This window comes from Talaromyces atroroseus (genome assembly GCF_001907595.1).
Source record: "Talaromyces atroroseus strain IBT 11181 chromosome Unknown scaffold_3, whole genome shotgun sequence".
Taxonomy (NCBI): Eukaryota; Fungi; Ascomycota; class Eurotiomycetes; order Eurotiales; family Trichocomaceae; genus Talaromyces; species Talaromyces atroroseus.
Window position 1 is genome coordinate 185108 of NW_017971435.1, and position 27992 is coordinate 213099.

The following is a 27992-nucleotide window of genomic DNA, read 5'->3' on the forward strand; positions in this document are numbered from 1 at the left end:
AATTAGAATTATATAATTATTGTTTATGTTTACTTAGTAACCAATAGTTAGAATAATATTTAACAGTCTAAATCTAATGAAAAGGCAGTCACAAGTATGCTCTATAACTTGAACTCAGTAATATTTAAACTTGTAGTTAAAAGCTCCAATGAAATTTTTATTAGTAACCTTATTGTATGAAATGGCGCTCTCTATTAGCTGGAACCTAATAAAACTCCCTTGTCTTCTGACAATACTAATAATAAAGATATTATTGCTGTTATTCAGAAATCATTTATTAAGAAAATAAATATAATAAATGTCTCTAAAATTTAAATTATGCTTTAATATTTCCTATTTTTTATTTATATCACTTAGTTTATTACTTAATTTATTACTTAGTTTAACTAGAATAAATATCTTTTAATATATTATAACTTTTTCTAGATAAAAAGTAATAATTCTTATATTCTTAATAAGTATCTCTATAAAGAATATCAGGAAATAGAATTTATATATTTAGAACCCTTTTTCCAGTTATCCCACTATTAACATATGTTCTTATATCTAATAATAAATTTAATAACTACAAGCTTCTAGCTATAAGATATTATAGTATCTATAAGAGAATTTATATAATTATTATAGTAAATAGTAGAGATTGCCTATACATAATTAAGTAATTAATTTATTATAATAATTATATATAATTATCTAATTAATATCAAGCTATTTATAGCTAAATAAGATAATCTAGCTATATTTTTAATTAGCTTAATATCTTTTTATTAATTTTTTCCTTTATAATCCTATATATTCTAGTATTATATTAGGTTATTTAGAGATTAATCTTCTTTCTTATAAGGAATAAATCATTAATCTATATAAAGATAGCTACTCTATAAAATTAATATCAGAATTTCTTATAAGCCGCTATAAGATCTTTATTAAGAATTATACTCTTTATCACTAATTATAAGAATAGGGCATTCATTATTTAGAATATATATGTAAAGATTCTTCTTACTTATACATTTAAATTACTATTTTATTCTTCTAGGCATATTTAACAGATAAGAAAATAACTATTGCATTAAAGGATAAAGGCTTCTAGATAAATTAATAGATAATATAGCAAATTTGTCTTAGAATAAGTATATATTATTTATTTAATACATATATATATGCAGAGATAGATGATAAACTATGCCTTATTATATAAACCAAATTTAATAGTAGAAGTATTAATAGATTTAGCTATGAAATATTGTATACACATTTTCGCTCTAAGATATATATTATCTCTAGATATTATTTCTTTAAGCTCTTTAATATCTTATAATTGATTTAGTATATAGAGATTATTTATTTTCTTTTATTAGAAAAATTGACTTTATTAGTATTTAGAGAAGATAAAATAACTTATAGCAAGTTTATTAAATATTTATTATACTAGATCTGAATTATATTTAGTCGATTAATAGTTATAATAAATTATAGCTATAGAATATTGAGATTTATATTATAATTAATATTTATTTATATTATATTATTTAAATATATATTAGTATTAGTAATTATATAACTATTAGCACTCTTTGCCAATTCCTTAATATAATTGAAAATATAAGTATTCAACCTATAAAGATTAAGTCAGATTAGAGAATAAAGACTTCACTTCTTGTAAGTACATATTTTGCCTTATAAAAGTAATAAAACTATAATTTTTCCTTTAATAACTATTATTGATTTAGGACAAGTATATTAAATCAGTATATTGAAAGTTAATAGGGACAGCTATTAAAAAATCTTTTATTCTTATAGCAAGTGAGTAATTGGATTTTTAGATTATATAATAGCACTAATACTTACTTAAAATAAGGATTTTTTGCTGAAATCCAGGAACGAGGCTTATATATTAAAAGCTAAATTATAGACCATATTGCGCTTCTTACTATTTATATTCCTATACTTAGACAGGAAGTTCATCATTTTATCTAAAAGTAGAATGTTCATAAGATATGTCCGCAGAAAGATTAGGAATATCTACCAACAGGAAAGCCTTATATGATATATCATCATTATCTATATACTATAAATGATTTTAGAATAATACTAAATCTAGACCTCTTAAAAGAGTTACAGCAGGGAATAAATAATTAAAGTATAATAATTTTTAAAGATTATTTAATATAAGCTGACCTTAATTATAGATATTAATAAATATTTACTAATTAAGATTATTAACCTCTATAATTTAATATTATAAAGTGATAAATATTCTTCAAATATATCATAAGAAGACTATCTACCAGATAGTAGTTGTATACATTATCAAGCATATTAATAATTATAATAAGACTTACAGGATTATTTCAATACACAGAAAAAACCTGAGCTAGTGGAATTATTAAAGCTAATAAACACTTAAAAGTAGCATAGTAAGAAGCTTAAGACTTACTATCAGACTATAAAAGAATATTTTAGTACTACAAGCTATATAACATTTATTTAGGATAAAATAAAGGAGGATTAGTTATAGTGATTAAATAAAAAGTACCTTATAGTATCAATAAATATATAAATATAAGAAAGATTTCTGATTAAGAAAAATCTAATCAATAAAAATAGATTTTCTTATTTAGCTACCTTCTTACAACATGTCTAGAAGGCTAATATATCTAATAGTAAATTCTTATTAGCATTAATAGAAGATTCCACATAATTAAAATGATTATTCTGTGTGTTTAAATCCTTACTTTTCCTATTATTCTTTAGAACATTGAATAATTATTTCTTGTTTAGCTAATTAGATAATATAGTATTTAGTTCAAGTAATTTAGTTTGACTAATATTGTTAGGAAGATTATTAAGATTATTATTAAAGATATCCACATAGTTATTATCATTAAATTTCTTAGAAGTATCTTGAGTGTTGCAAAATATATTAATATTAATGATTAAAGACTTAAGTTTAATCTTTATATTACTATCATTATTATTATCATTATTATCATTATCATAGGATTCTTCAACTTTCGTTTCTAGAGTATAAGTTGCTTTTTTTTTGATAGCTTTTGTAAAAAATAAAAATAGTATATTATCTATATTATCCTTATCTATTTTGATGCTAATATATAAATAAATTATAAATTAATAACTTTTATTCTTTTTCTTTTTTATTACTTGAAAGTACTTCATTAAAATAGACTTTAAATTTATTATAGCCTATATATTACTAGATAAAATAGTGAAAGATCTTTAACTTTTTTAGAATTACCTAACTATTATAACTTCTTATATATCTAATATCTTATAGATATAAGATTATATATTAAAGTTCTTTATAAATATTTTAATAAATTTATCTTTTATTTTGAAATAAGTATTAATATTTAGATTAACTAGAGTAGATATTATATAAGCTTAGTTATAAAAGATTATCTATTTCTCTTTTTTAAGTACTCTCTAGTATAGCTGGACTATTATAAGAAGTATATAAGAGGCTGAAGTAGAAGTAGCTTGATTATTATATGTAGGACTACTAGCATTAGGTATAGATGTATTTTGTTATATTCTAAAAATAGCCTCTTAATAGCTATAATAAATGGCTTATTAATATTTTAATAGTGATTAATAAGATACTTAAAGAGTATATAATCTAGATCTAGATAGATTACTTCTTAGAGGAGAATCTCCTAAAAGATTAATTATAGAAGATGATAGTACATTTACTTTAAAGATTAAGTTTATCTAGCTGTAGAAACTATAAGCTAGATATTTTATATGTATTGTATACTTATAGCCTAGATTTTTAGTATAAAAAGTAGTTTATAATATTATTTAAAATAATTATAAATATAAAATAAGAAAGTAAATCAATAAGTTAGATATATAAGAATTTTATATTTAATAATATATATTAAACTTTTATTGATAAAATAGACTATTAGATAAGAAAGTAGTCTATTTTACTATAATATCCTACTTATTATTAGCTAAGAACTAAGTTAACTAAAGATAATTAGCTAAGTATCTAATTAATTAACTCTTACTAATTAGTTTACTAATTACTTATAATAATAAATTATCTTAATAAAATTTCTCCTAAATAATTATTCTTAATTAAATAAATATAATATTCTTATATAAGAAATAAAAAAGAGTTCCTTATATTATATATAAAAGAAGTAAAGAAGCAAAAAAGGATTCTAGAATCTTTTTTACTTCCCTCTATCAAGATCTTAAGTTTACCTGTTTGCTGACAGGTGTTTCTGTACTATTAGTACGATCATTACAGAAGGTTTTAATTGATTTGTACTTGTGCTATCACATAACCTCTATGTGTTATGGAATTTAGACTATAGTTCATGGCAAAATGTAAGTTATGTATAAAATTCATTTTGGCAAGGTTATACGAATAGGCTGCCGTACCTGCGTCAATGGGGGCCGGAATTTCGCTATCGACCATGTTTTTCAGTGATAAACCACACCAGAGAGCATGACGATACTCTTCCGGTTGCAAGGGCCTCTCTGCAAAAAGAACCCAGCGGATACAAAGGAGAAGCGAATCCATATTTTCATTGTCCCGTGTCAAAATGCTTTTGAACAATGTGCTTAGATCGCTGGGTATTTCTGCAAGTCTTTTTCTCAATGCTAGTCCGCCATTTTGATACTCGTCGTTGAGGATTTGAACAACAAGGACAACCCACATAAATACGCCAGCCGCTTTCCTTAACAGTTCAGATTGCAACTCCTCGAGAAGCGCTCGCTCCTTTATTCGCAGACGGCTGGTAATATAGGTAGTCAAGTCTTGTGAATGGCCTGACTCATCCTCCAACGTGAGTCTTATTCCCTGTTTGAGAACTATGTAGGGATAATGTCGACTTGAGAAACAGATTCTGAACGGGATGCCATGGGATTCAGCCCGTTCCCCTAGGTCTTCAAAAAATTCAACCATATCCATAACTTGCTGCTCATCGCACTCGTCGAGGGCATCAATAAAACAAGTAAATCGACGTTGACCTAGACCAGAGATAGCGTTGTTAAACAGATCTTTGAGAATATTTAGGGGAGGACAGCCCTCTTCACTGTAGCGAAGAATGTCAGGATCGTCTAGGACTGTTGGAGGTCGGGGTATTCACGGAGCAGTTGGAGCAGTAGTGAGCGATACATCCCTAAGCTCGACTTTTCGAGGGATTCGCCGCGAGCATTAAAGAAAAATGAGGCGGTTTTGGCATTCAGGCGACTTTTTCTTCTCATATTCGAGTAAGCAAACTTCATGATAGTCGACTTGCCCGCACCAGGCTTGCCACTAATCCACAGAAATCCACGGTGCTGTGCTAATCTGGCGGGATCAAGCCATGTTTTATAATCGCGATGGTTAAGAAGCCATTGGCATGTTTTTGTGTGGTTATTCTCAATTGTCATTCTGCGAGATTCCATTTGCTTGAATTCGAGGGACTTCATAAGCCGCTGTCGGTGATTTTCATTCGTGTCTTGATCTGGACATTGGGTATAAGCAGTGATGAAGCAAATGAAGTGCAGCCGCAATTAGACTAACTTACCGGAATTGGGCACCGAAGTGACTACTGTGTGCCTTTCGCTCACAGGAAGCTCTTCGATCAATTCCCTTGCATATGCGGCCGCTGTTGCTGCGGCATATCGTTGCCATTCCTTGTTCTTATGCGAATCCGAATAATCGCAGATACCCCGGATTGGAAGACATGGGATAATATCCATAAGGCCTGCAGCTTCCATTTCAAAACATATGACATCCAGTTCCCGAGCAACATTGTCTCGGGTAGCGCCATGCTTCATGACTTGATTTCCTGAAGCAATACCGCCGTGGTGAATCTTGATAGTGTCCGGTGGTCGTCTGCTTCGGGGTATTAGTTTTGACTCGTCACATGTGTCACAACTCGATGTTTGTGAATCATGTTCGTATGTCGACTGAAAGAGACGATCTGGCCCGGATGGTCGACTATAGTTTACGTGAGCCTCTAGTTTCTGTTGTAAAATGGATGGGACTCTGCTGGGGCCCAGTTCGTGTTTCGCCCGGAGACTCGTCAAAGCTGTTCCAAGGAACTGGTGTTGAATCCTGGGAACAGCTGAGCGCTCAAACTTTCCGTCTGCCACAATCTTCCCAAGATCATATTGCATTATCCTCGTGCCAACAACGACGTCCCCTAGGCGGATATCCTCTTTGGTTGGCACGCCACCGCCGATTCCAACCATCAGGGCCATACGAATCCCAGAAAAGCTTCGTTTTAGGTTCGTCGCCACGGTTGCCGCGTTGTTTGTTCCGTACTGACTTTCCGGTAAGCCTGCGATAACGATGTTATGTCCCTTGATGCTTCCCAACACGTAGCTGTTGGTATCGTCTGCGTTCCGAAACGGGACTTTGTGAACCTCATCAAGCATCGCCTGGGCAGCTGCCATCTCTATGTGCAGGGCGCAGATCCAGGCGATGGTATAATAGTCATGTTGCGGCGTGGGAGGATTCTCTTGACGGGAAAACTTCGGTCGCTTTGCAGCCGGATACTCTTCGGGCTCGAAACGTCTTTCGTCGTTCATCTTCGGGCGTGCGGAATGAAGTCAAATTCGGTTATAGTGATATCCCGCCGAACAGGCCCCGAAAGTCAGGATTCGGACTGTCCGTTTTCTTGTTTGTTTTTTGTGTTGCCGACTCTCACTGCCCCGTGGCTGTGCGCCGGCAAAAGCAACGATGCGTGCTTGCAGAATTACCGGGGTCTCATCCAATCATCTAACATGTCCCCTACCATTGGGTTGCAAGGCAGAATCTACGCCGGAAATGGCCTCAGTAGGGGCATTCGTCTATTGCTATATTTTATGCAGAACTCGCAGGCAGATGGCCTTGTATGTGGTTTATTGACTTCCACTGAGTTTCCTCTACGCTGATTGGAACCCTGTATCCCGGTGTCTAGACAAGGCTCATGTAAATAGTTGAAGCCAGAAGGGACTTTTCTGTTACGTTGGTTGCAATTCACCAAGGCATAGACTGAGTACCCAATTTCTGTTGAACATACTACTTTTACTTTCTCTGAATTCAGTCCTCCAAAGCCGTTATCTAGCTCGCGTAGATGAGTGTATACAGGTCCATGTTTCTCAACATAACTAGTTAACATCATCTTTCTCAAACATCGTGTTCCAAACTCGGTACTTCTCGCGAGGTACCAATAACAACCTTATCATCCGGCTTCTTCGGCGGGTTAGGAACTAGGTCCTCGGAATCCGCCTCAATATCATTGGCATTGAGTTTCGCCGATGTCTTCTCCTTTCGCGAATCATACCAGAGTAGAAACTGAATGACAGCAGTCAAAACAACTGGCACGGACGTTAGTTTTAGGGTTATCGTCGTGACGAGGAATGGCAAACTTACTCAACAAAACCTGAAGGACAATTGACCACAGGTACCCTTTTTTGGCAGCAGGAAAGTCTGTCGTTTTCCATACGAAATTCGGGGCCTAGACAGTATTTAGCTAAGATGTGATGATAAAATTGAGAATGTTACTTACGACAGCCTGCACGACATAGGCAAGATCATTGGCCAGTGCGACAAGGAGTGCTCTTTTTTCTGTATCGGCAGTACATATTTCATTTATCCAAGTGAGTATAAGTGGGCCAGCTCCAAACTATCAAATATAGATGAGCAATAGATTACCGCGACTTTAGAAATGAATTTACTTACTCCAATATTACTGAGCCAATAGACCACCATGCGACCATGGATGTTCTCGTACAAGGGCATTTGGCGCAGGAGAACGGAGAATAACAGCTGGATAAGTTCAAATACGTCAGTTTAGATGAAGCATGGCGGTATTTCAAACACAAGAACCTACGGTTATGACCGCGCCAATGTATATGAATGGCCATCGAGCTCCACGAAGAACACCATCGGAAAGCCAGGCCCAGATTAAAGCCATGACAATGAAAATAGCGGATGTGACATTGGGTACTTCGCATGATTAGAAACTGAACGGATGCAACAGCATAATTTTGACATTTTACTCACAGTTGTTTATTTGTGGTATAGAAAAGTAAGTCCCTGGGACTGGTGGAGGATCTTTATCGAAGCTCTTCAACCAGTATCCCATGGCAGCTTGAGGACCCCCGTTATTCCATAAGATATACAATAGAGCTAGAATCGGTCAGTCGGTCAATAGATGCAAGGACCAGAAATCTTGAGGGAGGAAATCTTACGTAGGAGGTACGTGTGCCAGCTTGTGAGCAGTGCTATAACTTTGTGCCTCGTCCAAGGCGCCTTTCCTACGCGTCCAATGGACTTCATTCTCTGAATGGAAAGTTCATGTTCCTCTTCAGTAATGTACCATGTTTTTATTCCGCTCTGGGGTAGATTGGGAAAGAAAAGATACCCAGCTACTGCCAGAGGAAAGGTTATGATGCCGTCAATGATGAACAGCCATCTCCAGCCCGCGCGTCCATCTACTCCGTCCAGATTCGTATAAGCAGCAGACTGTAGGAAACCGCTAAATAACTGGCCCACCGTTCCAGCAAGCCAGAAGATCATTGCCCGCTTGCCAATCTCAGACGGTTTGTACCACGAGCCTAGCATGTAATGTATGCCAGGGTAAAAGCCGGATCTACCAAATCAGTTGTTAATCTAGGCATAACGACAGTTAGGGGCAAACGTACTCAAAAATGCCCACCAAGAAGCGAAGAGCATAAAGAGCCTGGTATGATTTTACGCTGGACATGCAGATGACCGCTATACCCCAACCCACCTCGAGCTGCAATCATGTTAATATTGACAAGTTCATTGGAGGACAGTGTGAGACACGTACTGAGGGAATCACCCAACGCGGTGACACTCGAGTCAATAGCAGGTTACACGGGACTTGTCCGATCACGTAGCCAATGGTAAATATGGTGGTGCTGGTGACAAGCTGATTCCCGTACATTTCCAAATCCTCCTCCATGCCACTGAGATAGGCATTTGTGATATTGTTCAAGTCAAGGTATTTGAGGAAGTAGCCGATCTACTCGAGTCAGTGTTCTGTGCATGCTGATATTCGGGTGTTTTTGGTGCTTACCGAGGAAAAGGTGAGCACGCACGCATCTAGCTTGAACAGCAGCCAGCGTTCCTCCTTTGAAAGATCCAGCGTATCCCAGAAGTAGCTCTTCCATGACGGTCTCTGCTTGGCCGCGACATCTCCGTATACGGGTTGGTCGGCCATTGTGTCCACATGTTGTGACTTTTGATTCTCCGCGGACGGGCAGAAGTACAAGCTCTTATAACGATAAGCGTAGGAAATCACGCAATTTATGCCATGGAAAGATAATACCCTTAATTAACAAGAGCTAGGCTCAGAGAGCTCACTTGATATGTACGTACAAGCTAGGCTACGGAGTAAAATCATACTTAAAGATGATTATCCACGAAGCTAATGCCTGCTGCTCGGACATTCGTGATCGCGGTGAGCATATCGCGCAATATTCGAGGGGAATTCACCACAACACGCTGCATGACTAGCCACTACTAGGGGACTTTGTTATCAATGCATGCTCCATACAAGAGTAGGTATTTGCCGTTGCGTTTTGCTGGTGTACATTTTCCCCGCCTCGTTGTTGGAGACGCATGAAGCAGACAAATCTCACGGCCGATTAACATCCACTTACTTATCAGTATATTCGCTATTTTCTAGTAGAAACGGACCATGACTTTAGTAAGCGCTGATTTATTATTCATTATTCTAGAAAGCCATCCAGAATAGATATGCCCATTTACAAGACGACAATCGCTACTCCGGTAGCTAAGATCTATATATTGACCAATCTCGCCACAACAGATCGGACCAAGCATTTGTATGCCAGACTATGTACTTATGTAATAATGTCTAGGCATTGACATTGCATGTCTAGATATAGAGTGGACAGCTCATTGAGTCTTGCGTACCTGCAGGGGCTACATAAAATTTGCCGAACCCAAGGCTCAATTCAATCTATTAGATTGGTCTAATATATGAACTAAGAAACTACATGCGTTCGATATCGAAGACTTGTATATATATATATTCATTGAAACCCTCTGAACAAAGCATCAAGGACAAGAGAAGTTTCTTAACCTCCTCTGACAAAACAAATACCTAGATGTTCACGCGACAATACATACTATGTCCTACTGGATAGACGCAACGCCCTGCCGACTATGTTTATGGTTGTGGAGACTTTCTTGTTTATAATCTTGTAGCAGGTATCTAAGAATGAGGCTCTTACTAGTCAGCATAAATAAGGTAACCAAGCCCAATCGATCGGGGTACGTGCGCATTCTAACCAAGTAATAGTTCTACATTTTTAGTCGAGGTAGCTTTTCTTAGATTTACATCGTACAATCTCCGAGTGCACCTGGTCTCTGGCTCAATTCGTCAATATGTATTGAGTCAAGGTAAACGTTCAGCACCTCCTGGTCCAATGTATAGTTAAATACTCTAAGGGCTTAGGGCATACAGATATTTTGAATACGTCGGCTACAAGCTGTTCATAACTACCACAGCCTAGATTGGTCATATCTATATATGCACCAAGGTACCCAAGACAACTGAATGGGAGCGATGTCTTTCCTATGCTTTTCATGGTCATCGACCATTACGCTGGTTATTTTATTAACAGCCACGCTGTCGATAGGATATCTTCAAGGAAAGATAAAAACTTCACTTGTGATACGAGGCCTATTCTAGTAGAATTCAGTACTAGTAGCGAGATCTTGTATCGACTCGCGAACGACGGGGAGCTTTCATTGTCTTTACCTCTTGAAGACGAACAACGTCCATAAATTTGTTCGTCGTTCATGCACGACAGGAACATAGAAATGCACTTATCACATCAGTTCTAGCTGTTATTCCAGATCACCCGAGTAATACATAGCTCTATTCATAGCTTGTTATGAAGAGTTCTTCGGGGCTGTGCGCTGAAACGAATGACAGCCGCGGAAAGTCGGCCAACCCATTTATTCACGAGCAAAACTTGGGTGAGTGTAAGGTATGCTTTGCTGTAGGATTCTTGACACTGTTTCGGAAACTCCTGTTGTAATCAAATCCGAATCTTTTGAAATTCTCCTAGTCAAACCTGCGTTAGCTCTTCATGTTTCACGGAATAATAAGTTAAAATTTCCACCAAACGTCTCATTCACTACACCCATGTTCCGGAAGTATTGCTAAGACGTGACAAGTTTATTAGGGTGACATTGAGTATGTGCTCTGAAACCGCGATATTACCCGAAATGGCTAGGTAAACGTCGCGTATCAGGGATATCAGACACCCTGGCTTGGGGTTTCGAGCGATATTCCGTCGTCTCAGATCTCACAATATGATTGATGACTATAAAGATCCCCATATTTCCTGTTTATAATCTATACATGCTTGCAAGATACTAGAGAGCGCCTGAGTACCAAAAGCCATGAAACGTACAGCAACGATCGCAGGCATAGCTAGCATTGCTATACTAGCCGCCACGTCCGTTCAGGCTCAGCAGTCTGGATATGGCCAATGTGGTGGGGAGAGCTGGACTGGTGCAACCACCTGCGTGTCTGGATGGACATGCACATTTCTCAGCGAATATTACTCCCAATGTCTACCATCTTCTAGTACTTTGACCACCACGACCTCTTCTACGACATCCTCAGCAACTTCAACCTCAGCGGCAAGCACAGCGACTAGCACCAGTGGTGGAAAGTTGCAATGGTTCGGCGTTGATGAATCGTGCGCAGAATTCGGAACGGCGATGCCCGGTACTTGGGGTGTAGATTTCACTTTTGCGGATACGACGACAATTGGTGTATGTTTTCTGCCCATATCCTCCTCAGAGACGCAAATGTCTGATCTGATGGCACAAACAGGAATTCATCAGTCAGGGCTTCAACATTTTCCGTATTCCATTTGCCATGGAACGAATGGCACAGGGCTCTGTTGACGCGGCTTTGGATGAGGCATACTTGACCAACTACTCAGTTGCAGTCAACTACATCACGGAAAATGGGGCATATGCCGTGCTCGATGCTCACAATTATGGCAGATATAATGGCAGCATCATCACCGATACTACGGCTTTCCAGACGTTCTGGTCTAACATGGCAACCGCTTTCAAGGACAATTCGAACGTGGTACGTACACTTCTCTTCTTCCCTCGAGTTCAGGAATTGGACTGACAAGCAAAAGATCTTCGACACAAACAACGAGTATCATGATATGGATGAAACCCTAGTCTTTGACTTGAACCAGGCAGCTATCGATGGCATTCGGGGCGCCGGCGCGACAACGCAGTATATCTTCGCCGAAGGAAATAGCTGGACGGGAGCATGGACATGGAACACTACCAATGACGCCCTCAAGGACCTGGATGATCCCGAGGACTTGCTAATCTATGAAATGCATCAATATCTTGACTCCGACGGATCTGGCACGAGTGCGACATGTGTCTCGTCGACTATTGGGGTTGAGCGAGTCGAGGGTGCAACAGCTTGGTTGAAGTCGAATGGGAAGCTGGGTATCCTAGGGGAATACGCCGGTGGACCGAATTCGGTGTGCGAAGACGCTGTAACGGGAATGTTGGACCATCTCACAGCAAACAATGATGTTTGGCTTGGAGCTGTTTGGTGGGCGGCCGGTCCGTGGTGGCCAGCAGATACTTGGGCCAGTATCGAGCCACCAAGTGGACAGGCTTATGTTTACTATGATGAGATTCTGCAGGCCTACGTATAGGCCTACTAAAACCGAGATCTTTAGGTTGATTTCTAGAAATATTTATAGACGAAACATCCCAAATACCTAGGAAACCCTAGATAGTATCGTCAAATGAGATTTTGCGTTACCCTCTACACGATCACATGTATATCGACTAATTTATACAAATATGGGAGCTAGAAAATTCTCTAGGTCGTCCATCTCGTTCATTCCACCCGCCCATGCAACATGCTGGTCTGGACGGCATAGTATACAGAACTCGCTTGCTTCATTCCTTTCATCGGCTTGACTATGGCAAGGTACCGAGTTGTGGCTACCATAATCAGTAAATATCTTCTCATACTCGTAACCAAAGGTCTCGTCAAATGGTCGAAAGATATCGGGAATATCGAAAAAGTCTATACATAGTCGCGGGCTGGAATGAACAAGAATAATCTCCAAGCAAGATCTGTCTCTGAGTTTTGGGAGCAAGTTTTCAGCAAAGGATGAGGCAGCAAAATGACGCAGCTTCTCCATCTTTTGTTCCTCTCGCAGGTCCCCCGGAAAAATGATCAATCTCCACAATGCGCCAGGGCTGCGAAGGAGATCTCTTATTTGTATACTTGATCCGCTTGCGTGGTTAGCGACTAGGTGGTCGAAAGGATCCAAACGCATTCCGACTGTAACATGAGAATCAATGTTCTTTCGCTGAGCAGTGAGGATACTTGGCGGATATGTAATGCGAGTTCCAGTGATGAATCCGGCGTACTTTTCGCGAACCTTCTCGACCTCTTCGCACCTGGGGTCTGATTGCTTGTATGCTTGGAGGATGAGGTTGTCCAATTCCATCAGTTCTTGGGCGACTGGGTGTCGTTCTTCTTGATACGTGTCGAGGATGGACGGGTGCGCTTTTCGGGTGATTACAGAGCCAATTTTCCATGCGAGGTTGTACGTGTCTTGCATGGAGATGTTCATTCCCTGACCAGCCATGGGCGAATGCATGTGAGCGGCATCACCAGCTAAGAATATTCTTTTTTGTTTTGTTTTGTTAGTTTGTACAGCTCTCATTCGTTGTAAATTGATTGATTGTCTTACCGATCCTGTACTCGATAGCGCTTGACTAGACGTTGTTTGACCTTTTGCAAGGTACTATCATCAGCACATCAAGAGCATGCGTGCAATGAAAGAGTAAAACGTACCTTGTATATAGACCACCAGTCACAATGCCGAAACGTCAGATGGTATGGTTGAATGGCTTCTGCAGCGATTTTTACCAAGCTCTCAGGAGATTCACGTCGCTTTCCTCTCTGTGAGTTACCGTTCCAATTTAGTTGAATGTACATTCTCAGAAGCCGATTCTCTCGTGGCGCGGTCATGATTTGGCCAGACCTCTCAGACTGGATCACACAAGATTGGCGAATGTCGGCTGATATTTGCTTCGTCAATAAACCATCGGAAACGCTCATGAAGGGAGTTGAAATAAAATAAAGAGACGTACGGAAATTAGTTATAGGTACAATGTCTAGCACGCCCCAGATCGATTCCTCCGAGTGGCTCTCCATTGGAACTTCCTGCTGCTCTCTCGTCGAGCTTTGAGCACCATCACAGGCGATAACGTACTGTGCGCGTATTATTTCCGTGGTGTTGCTTTCTAAGAATAGGCTTAGTACACAATATATTGACAGCAAGAAGAACAAGCAAAAGAAGTAATACCTTCTGACAGGTCCCTGACTTTTACCTTCACGTTGAAGTTATCGTCGGTTGCGGGCAGTATGTCGATTATTTCCCCTTTTTTCTGCCATTCTACATCAATTCGTCTCTCTTCATTCAAGTAATTAAGGAGGGCACCCTCGATGAGACCCTGATTAAGCAAAACCTGGCTGAGCCTTGATAGATATCTCGGCTGAGACAGCGACCTTTTGCCCCTTTCTATATGACTGGTTTCGCTATTGTGGTTCTGTAAAGGTCATTTTGGATCCGTGGATATATGTGAATTAGCAGCGGTACTTTCGCCGAGATGCTTGTACGTACACATACATACCCAGTAACACATTTCAAAATCACCCACAGCCTGTCGCAGAATACGATCGGCAATGCCAAAACTGTCCAGGATTTCCAAAGTCCGACTGTGCAGCCCATCTGCGTGGCCTCTCTGTGTCCGACCGGGCTTCTGGTCGATTATGCGCGTTGACATGTCGCTGAACTGAGACGCCCAGCAGGCTGCCATCAGGCCGGCTGGGCCGGCTCCAATAATTAACAGGTCTGTCGTCGAAGTATTGTTCATTTTACCAAAGTCTATGATCAAATTCTAAACAATAAAGACACAAAATCAAAACGAGTACGAATGAGTCTATTTGCTATGCTAGACGAAGATCATGTGACTCAATTTCCGCTTTGGGTTATCAACGTCATTGTGAGCGAGAAAAACAACAACAAATCCAGTTTTTGTTCATTTTTGCGGGTTGTTTTTTTTTTCCTAACTTCTAGTCTAACAACTATCTACGAGATCATTGAAGAAAAAGCAGGCCTGCAGCAATTGTTAGAAATGGGGGTCACGTAGAAAACTAGCATGCAGACAGACTCACTATAATCCTCCTCAGATGCCCAACAGTCCACAACATCCAACCCTGCTCTCCGAACAAGCTCGGCCTGATCGTCCCAATCATATTTATAACTCTGAACCGCCAGCAACTTTCGCCCAGCAGGGACACTACTTTTCACTATTTTGCCTGTCGCATCTCTGCTGTCAAGGTACGTGTCAACCGCGGGATAATAATATTGGTTGTGGCTGCCATTCTGCTCATCCCAACCTCCAGTTACCTTCCAGCGGCTGAGGTCGAACGCGTCGTAGCCCAAGATTTGATTTGCTCGATGCAGTCCATTCTTGACGAATCGTCGATTTATGCCCTGTTCATCGTTGTATGCCTTCAAAACTCGCCGTGCATTCTTGCATCCGTCAAGTCCGACTAGAAACGACGGATTCCTGTGATCACCGCCACTACCGCTGGATGCACAGAAGCTGGCGAGGAATTCGGCGACATCAGCGCGCTGGAAGCTACCCAAAGTCGATCCGAGGGATAGTATAGTCTTGGGGCGCCCTTGCACCTCCGGTCTTTGGAGCCAATCGCGTCCATCGTCGTAGGTGCCAAGCAGTCCGAAGCAGCGAATATGGTTGAAATGGCCTGGAGGAACGAGCGCTAGGGTCCGTAGGAGCTCTCGATGGGACACATCCAAGGCATAATAATCAACATCACGACCTAGCTCCTCTAGCGCGTCTAAAAGGATCTTGACTTTGCGGAGATTTCTTAAACCAAAGATTTGAGGCTTAGTATATGATATATATATGTTCATCAAGCAAGGTAACGGTAGCCTACCCGCTTCCCAATTCAACTAGCATGGTGCCAGACGGGATGTTTGCTGCAATCTTGTACTTATTCTTCTCCAATAAGTGGATCTCTTCGTTGGTCAAATAGTAGGAAGGGCTGTAAGTGACGTCCTCGAAATACTTAAGGCCCTTTTCATTCCACAACAGCAGGTCTGGCAGGGAAGTCACGCCCTTGGTCGTAGCATATTCGTGTATTTTTTCTTGTACCAATGTACGCAGACTCTGGTCTCTCTTTTGCGGTTGGCTGCGGATATCAATGATGTTGTTGAGCGGGACCGCGGTGGTGATAATGGGATGTCGTTGTTGAGGCCTATTCTGTGCGTGCAGGCCGAATTGCTGAGGAAGTATGTTTTCCAACATGTTGGCAAGGGTTGCTAAGTATGATCTGTCTTTCTAAGGTATTTGAAAGTGCAAGTAGAAAGCTGTCGCGACTAGGTAGTGGACGTAAATATAAACCACCATATAGGTAAATATGATGTAAGCTGAACCAAGCAGCCAAACATAATGAAATTGCCTATCGGTACTTCACGGTAATGTATTGATGACGGAATAGAATACTCGCCATAATCCCACTAAAGGTTGTCTTTGTGATTATGTTCCGTTTTCATTTGTTTCTTGCCGTTTCCGGATTTTTGATGCGGGAGCAATTATACCACCTTAAGCTTTCCATGTTATGCTAAGAAGTAAAATTTCTGTTGACAGAAATCTACGTATCGTAACTATCATTCATTGATAGGCCTGATTAAATACACGTCAACGATATGCATATCCCCAGCCAATCCTAAACTTACTGGCGAAAGCAAATTTAATTCAACGGACTCCTCATAGTTCACCACTTTGGCTCATCCCAGACACCAAATTCCCATTGCTACTCCACTCTAATAATTGCGCAACTTCCAGAATGCCTTCGGGCGCGAGATCGAGGTCGCCCATAAGGGTGTTGTCGATTGATTCGAATAAATCATGGGTTGTGGATAGAGATGAGAGATCCGAATGCTGCTGCTGCCGCTGTTGCTGAAGGTGGTGATGATCAGATGTAGGATCAGGATGCCCATGGGAGGGATTAGCTAGTGCCAGCATTGAGTCTGCTGTAGTTATTATATCTTCGTCTTGGGTTTGCTCAAGACCTCGAGCATGCTGCTGCCTTTGATGGGTCTGTTCTTGGTGATGATGACTCTCTAACAATATCGCTAATTCCTCAAGCGTACTTAATTCAGCAAGACGATGTTTAGCCGTCACGGACCCCCTCTCAATCATCAACTCGAGGAGTCTCTGTGATAAATGAATGTCTTGTTCCAGTGCCTTTTGCTCGGTACCCGCGTAGGCAGAGTAAAACGTCGATATTAGAATGAGAACAAAACCACAGGAGTAAGTGCATTCGAGATCGAAGGGGAGGAATGGCTCTGCGAAGCATACAGTCAGTGGAATGACATCAAAAAAGGGTACAATTCTGATGGGAACAATGGTCTGGGAATAGAGTCGCCAGGGGAAGCGCACGGAGAAGATCTGCATTTCGTAACCTCCCAAGGATTTTGACAGATTTGGTGGCAGAGTCAGAGCATCCTTTGATCAAGGCCCCACAGTGTGCGATCAATTTGTCGGGGAGTTCACAAAGAAGAAGACTCATTAAGATTGGTCTAGTGGCGAGTACGACGCACTTCAGTCTAGAATTAGCAGCGTTTGGACCTCTGAACGAACAGGGAAATGGCATACCTGATGATAGTATAGATGAAGCGTGGCCGAAACCCTCGATAGTGGCATAGAACGACTCAAATCAAGCGGGTAGTACTTATCCAACTCTGGCGCAAGGCACGTTAAATGACGAAGAACTTCCTGAACGCTCTTTGTAAAGGATGGGTTCTGTCTAGAATTCGCACCGTACACAGCTTTCAGACAGACTAGCTTAGTAAGACTGACTCGTTATACAGCTATATTTGCTCGGATACTTCGCGTATACTCACTGGTAAGAAGAGTGGAAATCAATTTCGACATGCGAACATGAATAGATAGCGCACGGCGCTTGTGTAAGGTGTAGTCCGGACCCGGAAGACTTAACGTGACATCCTCGTCATGAATAGAGACGGGAGCACCCATCGACGTTGAAAATTTCAGATCTAAAATATATAGAGTCCACCAGATAGATTGCCGGCGTATACATTGTTCTGGAGAAATAGTGGACTTTTCCACCTCCCAGTTCAGGCCTTGCGTCAAAGATATTCGTAGAGCAATTCCGATCTGCCTAGTAGAATATTATTAGCCGGAGCAAAACCTCACCAAGTCATGCTTCATCTGGTACTTACATAAGTATATGCACTATTTCGGTGATCAATTGACTGCAGATACAAAGAAATGGCGCACAGAATTTCAATCGAAAGAAGCGCGTCTTGGTATAGCTCAGGAACACTGGGCAGAAGCTTCATTGCCCGAACAAAAAAAATCAGCACCGTGTATTATTGAATCTGCATCAGTAGTAGCATCACGAAATCGACTGGGCTAGGCAAGAAAAGCCTTTCCAAATGCAACAATCAGAAAATATTGGCAGTACCAAAGTCTTTGGTGGATGGAACTGGACTGAGCGGAAGAGGGATCGTAGTATTCATAAAGCCCCTCGAGAAAAGTTTCTTCATCAAAAAGATGATAGAGTTGTGCAATATTAAATTTGACAGTGTTCAATAGATATAGCGCATAGTCCATGGAAGGCATGTTCTCTTTGGTGATTATTTCGGCAGGATGGGAGGTCCAGTTCAGAGGGTAAGCAGTCCCATCAAGATGTAATGGCGCTTCTGGGGATTTATATTGTTGTTGGCCAAGCTTGTCTCGCATTGCTGCAATGACGCGTTGGCTATATGCCCACGTTGATGAAGGCCCAAGGAATCCTTGTATATTTGAACGATATTCAGCTGACATCACAAGTAACCATCGATCGTAATTAATTGAGTATCGAGGGCACTTACGTCTCCTACCCCTAGAATCAGTCAAAAATTTCGAGCTTCGTGTTCGCAGTGGTTTCGGCATGGAATTGTATGACTGAGTCTTATCCTGCTCGATATTGCTGCATGGAGCTTCTAGGCCATTTGATGTAGGCTGGCCATCTTTGTAATATCGCCCTCAATATCAGCCACAAAGCTTTTTTTTTTTTTTCCAATGAATGTTAAACGAGCAACATCTCACCCTGCGATTGAAGCTGTGGGCTGTGCCTAATTTCAGTCAAATCTGACGTGCGAGACTGTACTCTCTGTCGTCGTTTGACTGGTGGTATTTTGGAGCTCGTGGGTTCAGCTCGATTTGCTTTGCGTTTCAATTCATTCAAGAATCTAAAGCGAACAGAATGCCTATAATTAGATAAATATTCCTATTCCGTGTTACTTTTTTTTCTTTTTTTTTTTTTTCGGATCAAATACCGTTCCGACACAGTGATGTTGCGCTCGTCGCTTTCGTAGATGCATTCAGAAGACCGCCGAGCACAGTTGCTACATGGGTTCCCTCCCATACACCGGACTTTGCGTTCTCCCAGGACGTGGTCTGACAATGTTAGTGATCTGAAAGCACAGGTTGCGGCCAATATGAAGGGGATCAGATTGATCCAAGAATGCATCCGAGAGTATGGAATTGGAACTGTACAGGTAAGCCTGATCGTTCTCTCCTTTCCTCGCTCTCTTCTCGTGGCAATTCTCTCTAATATCTTCCCAGAAATACATGAATGCCATCCAAGACAATGCAGAAAAAGTGGTGCGAGATCTCCTCCGCAAGGTGCACGCCCAATTTAGCGGCTTGCCATTAGAAGCAGTTGATTTCATGGACGACGGATCTAAACTCGTTCTGAAGATCAACATCAACAAAGAAGACGGCTCGGCAACATTTGATTTCACTGGCACCTCCCGTGAGACATACGGTAACCTCAATGCACCCAAGGCCATTACATTCAGTGCAATCATATATGTGCTCCGGTCTTTGGTCAATCAAGACATCCCCCTCAACCAAGGCTGTCTTGCCCCCATCAAGGTCATTCTGCCAGAGGGCACCATTATTTCCCCATCGCACGGCGCAGCGACTGTGGGTGGGAACGTAGAAACTTCTCAGCGCGTGACAGATCTTGTCCTTCGCGCGTTCCAGGGCACTTGTAATAATCTCACGTTCGGTTACGGCGGTCAGCTTGTCAATGGTGTTGCAGAGCCTGGTTTCGGGTACTATGAGGTAGGCAAGAAGGATTTCCTTATTGCTACCCAAACATGAAGCAAAAAGAACTCTAACTAACGTCCACAAACACCAGACAATCGCTGGAGGCGCTGGAGCAGGCCCGCATTGGGCTGGTCAGTCTGGCGTCCACGTCCACATGACGAACACACGAATCACAGACCCCGAATCACTCGAGCGACGATACCCTTGCATTCTCCACGAATTCTCCATTCGCAAGAACTCCGGTGGAGAAGGCCTACACCGAGGCGGTGATGGCTGCATCCGCGACATTGAGTTCCGCCGAGAGGTCGACGTCTCAGTGCTTAGTGAGCGACGCACGATTCCCCCGTACGGCATGTGTGGTGGTGACGCTGGACAGGTTGGGGAGAATATCTGGGTGCGTCATGACGAATTTGGATCGAGAGAGATCTCGCTTGGTGGGAAGAACACGTGTAGAATGAAGAAGGGTGACCGGATTATTATTAGTAAGTGCAAGAAAGAGAAACACCATTCTCGGAGCCTGCTTTTTCTTTCTACAAAGATTGACGATAGTTCTGCTAGGATCGCCTGGTGGTGGAGGGTATGGCAAGAAAGCCTGCTAGTTGCGCCACCATTGTCTACAAACATAGGCCGTTATTCAGCCGGCTGCACAACTATACCTACACAACTCAGTAAGGCCTAGTGTAGGGCTTGATAGTAGAAGCGCAGGGGGTAATGCTGGCGTTAATAGGATAGAAAGACTATATACTAATTGAGGTGCATCTCTAACTTCAAAATCGGCCATTTTGGTGTTGAGGTTTCTGAAATTAGAAAATAGATGGGAGTTAACTTACTAGTAAAAATACATACTAAATCACTCCTTTGAAATATCCTAGTAAAACATACCAATCTAGCCTTATTAGGGGGCACTAAGTGTAAAATAAAGTTGAGAACATATTCCCAACTGTTGTGAAATGTGAATAGGTGCTCAGCTTCTTTCCTTTATAGTGTAGTATCACGGCCTCAGGTTTCAACGGTAGAGTTTACCGCCTCCCTAAAAAGGTAATAGTTGTGAAGATTTAGTTGTGGACCCACCTGCGCAAGATCCCTATTGTCACCTATGCCACCACACCACGAGGGGGAGGAGGGGGGGGCGGGGAACGCTGGATGGCATGGGTATCAGTTTACTGCATGCTTGCGCATTGAAACCGGATATCCACCCGGTCAGCCAATCAAATCACTACTGAAAGTCCACCGGCCCGGGTTGTGATTAGGGCTTTCTTATCGCTGATCGACCATACATAGCTTGTAGATAGCAACTAAGCAGTACATAGCAAGTCTGCTGTACTGTACCTCCCCTCATTTTCTTTCCAGAAGCATTCTCCAAATCACAGGAGCAGACCAGATATATGATATTACCATACACAATGGCGGAGACGAGCTGCTACCGGGCGACAGACAGTGCCTCCGAAATGGCCACCCAGCTGTCGCTGGAGATTGACAGCACACAGCGAAGCTATTCCGCCTGTACCGTGTGTCGGAAGAGAAAAACTAAATGCAAGGGCGGATACCCGGGGGTGTCCTCTTGTCGATATTGCATCCAGACTGGCCAGCGCTGTATCTTCACCCGGAAGCACAGAAAGGTCCTGATAGACCAGTCGGAGCTTCACGAGCTCGAAATCCGTGCGGGAGTTCGAAGATGTATGCTCTTTCTCTTTCATCTATCTCAGTATAGTGTACTTACGATGTGTATGTCAAGGCTTTTATAAGGACCGGCCACGGGATGCCTCAAAGTCGCATCCCTCGCCGGATGTCTCAGAGCCTAGCTCGAAGAAGTATTGGGATCTCGACATGGAAAAGCTCAAGCCAAACGACTCGTCCTCATATAACTTTGGGCGCACGGTCTTGAGGTCACTATACCAAGGGCCAGCACAGCTTTTGGACACTGCCGCCGTATATGATGCGCCCTCCTCTCAGCCTGCGATCAGTCGGTTTCCGCGACGCTCGCCCGTTCTACGACGGCCGCAGCTGCCACCATACGAGTTTGCAAAGGAGCTATACAACAAGCAACATATGTACATAGGCACCATTTTCTCCTTCCTCCGCCCCGGAGACTTCGATTATAGACTCGCCCGGACCTATTCGCACCCACCGGACCCAGAAGACTTGGAGTCGCGACTGGTTTTCTGTCAGATACTAACTATTTTTGCATTTGGGACCATTTATTCTGTCAATCAGTGGGTTGGCGATGAAGGACCCCCGGGCTTGTCCTACTTTAATGATGCGCTCACTTTTCTGCCAGATCTGCACGAGGGCGCATCGGTGTTGTTCGTCGAGGTGCTGGGCTTAGTGGCATACTACATGCAGAATTTGAATAGGCGAGATGCCGCATTCCTTTATGTTTGTATACCCTTTTGTCGGCCCCGGTGGATATTCAGAAAGAGTAATATAGTAACCCGAGTAGATTGGAGCAGCTTCGCGAATGGCCGTCAGCCTCGGCCTACACCAAGAACTTCCCAATACGGTAGCAATGGATAGCGTGGAGCGCGAGCATCGTCGCCGCGTCTGGTGGTCTATTTACAGCATGGACCAGATCATTAGCGTCAAGTCCGGGAATCCATCGTCGATGCAGGAGGACGGCATTGAAACAAATATGCCGTCACAGTGCCTGGAGACCGAGTCGTCCGATTACTCGGCTACGATTTTGTCGCGGTATACAGAGCTTTCCAAGATCCTCGGTCAGACTATGAGGGGTAAGACTCCAATCTCAAAGAGAATATAAGGAGAAAGGGAGAGAGATCTCACATCTTTACAGGAGTCTACGGAACGGCACACAATTCTAGCCTCCAGCTCATGGAGACAGTACGGGAAATTGATTCCTGTCTGGAAATATGGTTCACAAGCCTACCGGAATGTTTAATATCGGACTATGGAAATATATTTCATTCTCCAATCCGCCGTGAGTCGATTTCTGTGTTCCTGCACTACCACCAGTGCATAAATCTGATAGCCCGGCCATTGATCTTCCACCTGATCCGCAAGCAACTGCAATCATATTCCGACAGCTCGTCAACTCTTGCATCGAATTGGAGAACAGGCGTTACACCATACGCAGTCAAAGTGATAGAAAAATGCATCTATTCTGCTCGAGCAACAGTGGCCATGATGACTCATGCCTTCAAGCTGAACAACGTCGCCACATACGGGTTTATGGATGGCGAGCATGCATTTGCAGCTGCGCTCATTCTCGTCATGGTCAATCTTGTGTTCAAGTCAGGGGACGAAGGCTCTACAGACGCCGAGTCTGCCTTAGATTTATTAGGCGGAATCGCACGGAAGGGTAACGCGCAGACCCGGCAACGCCTGGACATGCTGCTAGAGCTCAAAGCTGTATCTGAACGTCATAAAAGTAGCTTTGCCCCTGATCTTAACATTAATCAGGACGATGATCTGCCCCTTGTCGTTGCAAATGAAGAGGCTCCCTCGCAGCAAACAAATGGAGCTACGGTTCCTGATCTTGTTGAGCATCACTCGGATAGCTCATCAACTGCTGAGATTATGCAACTAAGCAGTGGCAAAGGTGCAGAGCAATTGTATTGCAGTCAATTTATTAATCTCTACGCGCCTCTAGATCTTCTAGAAACAGGATTTGATTGTGAGGGACTCCTTGATGAAGTGATGCTCGAGAGAGTGGTCTAATGTTACATATATCCATGCTTTGATATAAGCACATTTGGTCAATATCCAACAAGATTATATTTGGTAGAATCAGTATCGCTCAATAAGCCATTGCCGCCTAACACGTTCTGGCATGCTGGCTAGGAATTTGCTTTCAGCCTCTTTCAGGCAACAGTAGTTTTTGACAAACCGAGTACCCAGAATTCTCTGCAAGGGCATATCGGCCTGAAGCGCTTGAAGAGACTGATCGAGTGTCTTTGCGAGCGGTGTCGTGATACCCAATTCCTTTCGTTGGGCTGGAGTCATGAGTGCAGCATCATCTGTCGGAATCGTCATTCAGCGAAGCAACTAAAATTTAACACAGAAAGAAAACATACCATGACAATCCTTATGCGTCAGCTCCAGGTTCTCGGCCACTCCAAGGTAACCAGCCGCAACCAGCGCACTCATTGCAAGATACGGATTCGCCAATCCATCGAGACTTTTCAGCTCCCAATGACCGGACGACACCTTTCGAATTGGCGCTTCACGATTTTCCGTCCCCCAAGTAACCCATTCACCTCCAGCCCAAACGCCCTGAGCGACACGAGCATAGCTTACTTCCTGTGGCAGTGAGAATGCCAAAACCGATACCAAATGACGCATGATGCCGGCCAGGAAGGCGTCTTCACGGTTCGTCGGTGTGATTGAAAAGTGGGCATGGGATGCGGTTCCAGCAGCATTGGGCCAGGGTCGTGGGTATAGTGTTGCACGTATACCGTGTTGTCGTGCAATGTTGGTGATGATCTGTCGCGCCTGAATTAATGTGTCTACAGCCACGAGGGGGCGTTCCGGTGGAAGGACAAATTCGAACTGCCCAGGACACGACTCGGCGTGGAATTGTTCAATGTGAATACCGACTTGCTTCAGTTTAAGGACGATTTCTTCAAGTACTGGGACGACTTGGATTGTGTCCGTAGTCATCGACGACCAGGCATGGTTTGTAGTCACAGGGACTTCCTCAGTCTCATTGTTGGCTGGGTTGACGACGGCTTTGACGAAGACGATTTCAATCTCGAAGCCGAATTTGAGGTTCAAGCCAAGCTCGGTCTCGCATTTATTTACGATTCTGCGCAATGTGGACCTTGGACAACCTTCTATCTCATTACCAGCATTGTCCTGCCAAAAGGTCATCACACTGAGACTGTTTGACGACTCGATGCCAATATTTGGCCGCAATGAGGCTATGTCGGGAACAAGGTAATATTGCCCAGTTGCGGTACCGGCGTCTGTCAGTGTGTCGTTCTGAAGCATGGTGATAGTCCCCATCGAGAGCCCCAGCCTACGTTCTTTTTTTACCAGCTCGAGAAAGTTTGACATGTGCATCATGCGTAGCCGTAGAGTCGCCGTGTAATCAATCACCTGAATCCACACGAATGAGTCAGAGTTGTTCTGAAGCAGCTGATCCAGCACTGGATGGTGGAAGGGTCTATTCAATTCGTACTTGGTCATGCTCGGCGATAGTTCCGACGTTTTCTCGCTGTTCTTGGCTATCGAGATCGGCGGCAGATTGAGCGAATACAGCTTGTTGGAGTTGTTGTAGAGAATATCGGCCGCTGCCTCAATAGCAAGGGGCAGAGTGAGGTCATCGTTCTCGACGTAATCGACCAGAATCTGGCAAATAGGTGAGTGAATCTTGTCTACAGATGCAGAGACATTAAAAAGGTCAATCATACCTTCTCTAGCATAGCCCGAAACTGTGTATTAGCTAGCAAAAAGCTTTCGGGATGGGAGTGCCCATCAGTGCTCCATAATAATTTACTGGTCGGCGTGATATCGAACGCATCTCGTAAGATTGACTCTTGGGCATTCCGGCTGACCATGGGAAACACAACTCCAAGGTCCAGCCATACGTTGTGGTAGACGGTCGCTAGATACCCGGCTTCGCGGGTATATGGATAGGATGAGTGCAAGAGCACAAAATCGACGTCCGGATACGCCTCGATGGTGGGTTGAAGATACGCTGGGTTTGAGTGGATCAGGCTGATATCCGAGTCTCCGTAGCCGGTGTGGAATTGCACAGGCAGTGAGATGCCAGTCTCTCGATTCGTCTCCGTAAGAAGGCCCAGGGTAGTCAGCAGCAGCCAGTCGTTGAAGTTTTTGTCTTCGATGCGAAAACTGCCACCTTTTGTAATGATGCGAAGGAACGATGATGCCACCGCGTCAATCTTGCCCAGGATATCCGGGTCAACATTGAGGCCAGTCCGGTAGCAAATGACTGATTTGAACCCGACGACATCGGGGTCGTGAACGCACTTACGGATTTCTTCAAGGAAATCCTTCTTGAACCCGGACAGCTCCTGCTGGAGAAGACACGCCGCGCTCCCCTGTGAGTTGTCAACCAGCTTGGCGCGTTGTTCCGGTTGCTGGGTGAAGTAGTTCTGGAGTAATCTTGCGGCGATTGTTTCTATACGAACGATGCGCTTCGTTTTGGCCGGGATGAATTGGTCATGCCATGTGTACGGCTCGATGCCGTCGTCGAGGAGGAGATCATCTAGGAGTAGAATCTCGGTGCCCTGGAGACATAACTTCACGTAGCTCTCATAGTCCTCCTGGACTCTCTTCCCACGGGCTGCCGTGACAGCATCCCAGGTCGGGTCGCATTCTAACAGTCGCGACAGCTGGGAGACTGCCCGGTGGTGTGGGAGCGTCTTGCGCACGCTCGACAGAGACGCGCCCACGCATTCCGACGTTGTATGCTCCAGTGGATATACCGCGTAGTTTGTGACTTCTGCTCGGCTCAAGATGTTGTGTGCATGGTTGTCGATGGTGGGATGTGTTTGGACAAGGTGGCGCAGGTCGTTCAGGCTGAGATCCATTGTGACGGGCGATCAAGTCAGAGAAGACGATATAGATGTTGACACAACTACAATCAGCACAGTCGACAAAGGCTTGCTTTATCTACTCCGAGTTCTCTTTTACCATCAGCCACTCCGCCGGCCATCGTCGCTCGCGATCGGAAACGCTGCCAAATGCCGATCTACGGCGGACTACCGACGCTGCTTATGCATATAAAGTTTTTGGAGATAGTCTAACGTCGCTATGTAGTCCGACTATCAAATGGGCGCAGTCAGCAGACCAATAATGGGTTGATGCAGACGTCCAGTATTAAAGACTGCTTTCCGGTTTGCTGGCGCGGTATCTACATGTATATACGTACACAAACATTTGAGACGGAGAAGTGAGAATTCAGCCCATCATCAACCCTGTATCTCCGAGCCAGATTTATGCAAAAGCCATCGACAGCTTCGAGCGAGATGGCTGAAGAGATTCCGACCGAATTCCGTCCGCGACCAGACACGGAGTCCCGTCCTCTCTACTTCGCGTACGGCTCCAACCTGTCATATGGCCAGATGAGACAGCGGTGCACGCATGCGCCTGGCCATTCAGCCACGCCGCGAGCATTGGCACGACTGGATGGCTGGAAGTGGATTATCTGCGATCGAGGCTATGCGAATGTCATCCCGCCTGCAGAACTAAGGATTGGCGAATTTCAGAGAGTATGGGCGGACTCCCCTGCAACCGAGAAAGGGGACACTGTGTATGGTTTATTGTACGACATGGCTGTTGAGGATGAGATGTTGTTGGATCGCTATGAGGACGTGGATTACGCCGCCCCTGTCGGCAAGGAGGACAAGGTTGCTTTGTCTATGAGACCACGAAAACAAGGGCGTGGCGATTATACGAAGTGGTATGTGCCGGCGGTTGTTGAGCAGTGGTTTGGCAAAGAGAAGGGACCGGATGTGACTACAGTACTGGTGTATATTGATGAAGAATGCGTGCGAGAAGGCAGACCAAGGGATGAGTACATCGCGCGCATGAATCGAGGCATTGTAGAGGCCCAGTCCCTAGGCCTCCCTACTGCGTGGACAGACGATGTTCTTAGAAAGTTCATTCCCAAGAGGCCAATCGATGTATGATCTCATCTCTTATAGATTGCAATGGCAAATTTGCTTTTGTGCACTTTACTAGGTATGTTTCTTGTGATTCTCATATATTATTTTCCGTGTAGATTTGCACGGTGACAGTCGGAGAGCTTCAGACTTTTGTACATGAC

General features: G+C 43.1%; 8 protein-coding genes across 8 annotated transcripts, besides 3 other annotated features; 4 read left to right on the top strand and 4 right to left on the bottom strand.

The window, feature by feature from the left end:
• Nucleotides 1-4412: part of a repeat region (Identified by RepeatMasker using a combination of RepBase library and repeat library created with RepeatScout) that runs on past the window's edge.
• A 1189-nt stretch (nt 4413-5601) lies between these two features.
• Nucleotides 5602-5836: a repeat region (Identified by RepeatMasker using a combination of RepBase library and repeat library created with RepeatScout).
• Nucleotides 5837-6094: 258 nt separating this feature from the next.
• Nucleotides 6095-6457: a repeat region (Identified by RepeatMasker using a combination of RepBase library and repeat library created with RepeatScout).
• A 678-nt stretch (nt 6458-7135) lies between these two features.
• Nucleotides 7136-9197, bottom strand: UA08_03113 (hypothetical protein; the record flags this gene model as incomplete). Its single annotated transcript, XM_020265788.1, has 10 exons — nt 7136-7326; nt 7382-7466; nt 7518-7634; nt 7691-7777; nt 7842-7957; nt 8015-8140; nt 8203-8603; nt 8656-8750; nt 8805-8999; nt 9054-9197. 10 exons carry the CDS (start codon nt 9195-9197, stop codon nt 7136-7138), a joined length of 1557 nt encoding a protein of 518 aa, XP_020121366.1.
• A 2219-nt stretch (nt 9198-11416) lies between these two features.
• UA08_03114 (Endoglucanase 3) lies at nt 11417-12717 on the top strand (the record flags this gene model as incomplete). The annotated part of the gene is made up of 3 exons (XM_020265799.1): nt 11417-11794; nt 11856-12119; nt 12175-12717. 3 exons carry the CDS (start codon nt 11417-11419, stop codon nt 12715-12717), a joined length of 1185 nt encoding a protein of 394 aa, XP_020121138.1.
• A 141-nt stretch (nt 12718-12858) lies between these two features.
• UA08_03115 (hypothetical protein) lies at nt 12859-16423 on the bottom strand (the record flags this gene model as incomplete). The annotated part of the gene is made up of 7 exons (XM_020265810.1): nt 12859-13708; nt 13774-13814; nt 13878-14329; nt 14392-14635; nt 14720-14973; nt 15264-15982; nt 16053-16423. 7 exons carry the CDS (start codon nt 16421-16423, stop codon nt 12859-12861), a joined length of 2931 nt encoding a protein of 976 aa, XP_020121140.1.
• Nucleotides 16424-16885: 462 nt separating this feature from the next.
• Nucleotides 16886-18766, bottom strand: UA08_03116 (hypothetical protein; the record flags this gene model as incomplete). Its single annotated transcript, XM_020265821.1, has 5 exons — nt 16886-17466; nt 18025-18177; nt 18220-18302; nt 18364-18396; nt 18609-18766. 5 exons carry the CDS (start codon nt 18764-18766, stop codon nt 16886-16888), a joined length of 1008 nt encoding a protein of 335 aa, XP_020121139.1.
• Nucleotides 18767-19626: 860 nt separating this feature from the next.
• Nucleotides 19627-20841, top strand: UA08_03117 (hypothetical protein; the record flags this gene model as incomplete). The annotated part of the gene is made up of 4 exons (XM_020265832.1): nt 19627-19686; nt 19754-20257; nt 20334-20724; nt 20801-20841. 4 exons carry the CDS (start codon nt 19627-19629, stop codon nt 20839-20841), a joined length of 996 nt encoding a protein of 331 aa, XP_020121133.1.
• An 804-nt stretch (nt 20842-21645) lies between these two features.
• UA08_03118 (hypothetical protein) lies at nt 21646-23917 on the top strand (the record flags this gene model as incomplete). Its single annotated transcript, XM_020265843.1, has 4 exons — nt 21646-21919; nt 21978-22618; nt 22683-22971; nt 23034-23917. 4 exons carry the CDS (start codon nt 21646-21648, stop codon nt 23915-23917), a joined length of 2088 nt encoding a protein of 695 aa, XP_020121135.1.
• Nucleotides 23918-23986: 69 nt separating this feature from the next.
• UA08_03119 (Protein fluG) lies at nt 23987-26754 on the bottom strand (the record flags this gene model as incomplete). Its single annotated transcript, XM_020265854.1, has 3 exons — nt 23987-24216; nt 24274-25549; nt 25612-26754. 3 exons carry the CDS (start codon nt 26752-26754, stop codon nt 23987-23989), a joined length of 2649 nt encoding a protein of 882 aa, XP_020121025.1.
• A 438-nt stretch (nt 26755-27192) lies between these two features.
• UA08_03120 (hypothetical protein) lies at nt 27193-27855 on the top strand (the record flags this gene model as incomplete). The annotated part of the gene is made up of 1 exon (XM_020265865.1): nt 27193-27855. One exon carries the CDS (start codon nt 27193-27195, stop codon nt 27853-27855), a length of 663 nt encoding a protein of 220 aa, XP_020121026.1.
• Between the last annotated feature and the right edge of the window lie 137 nt (nt 27856-27992).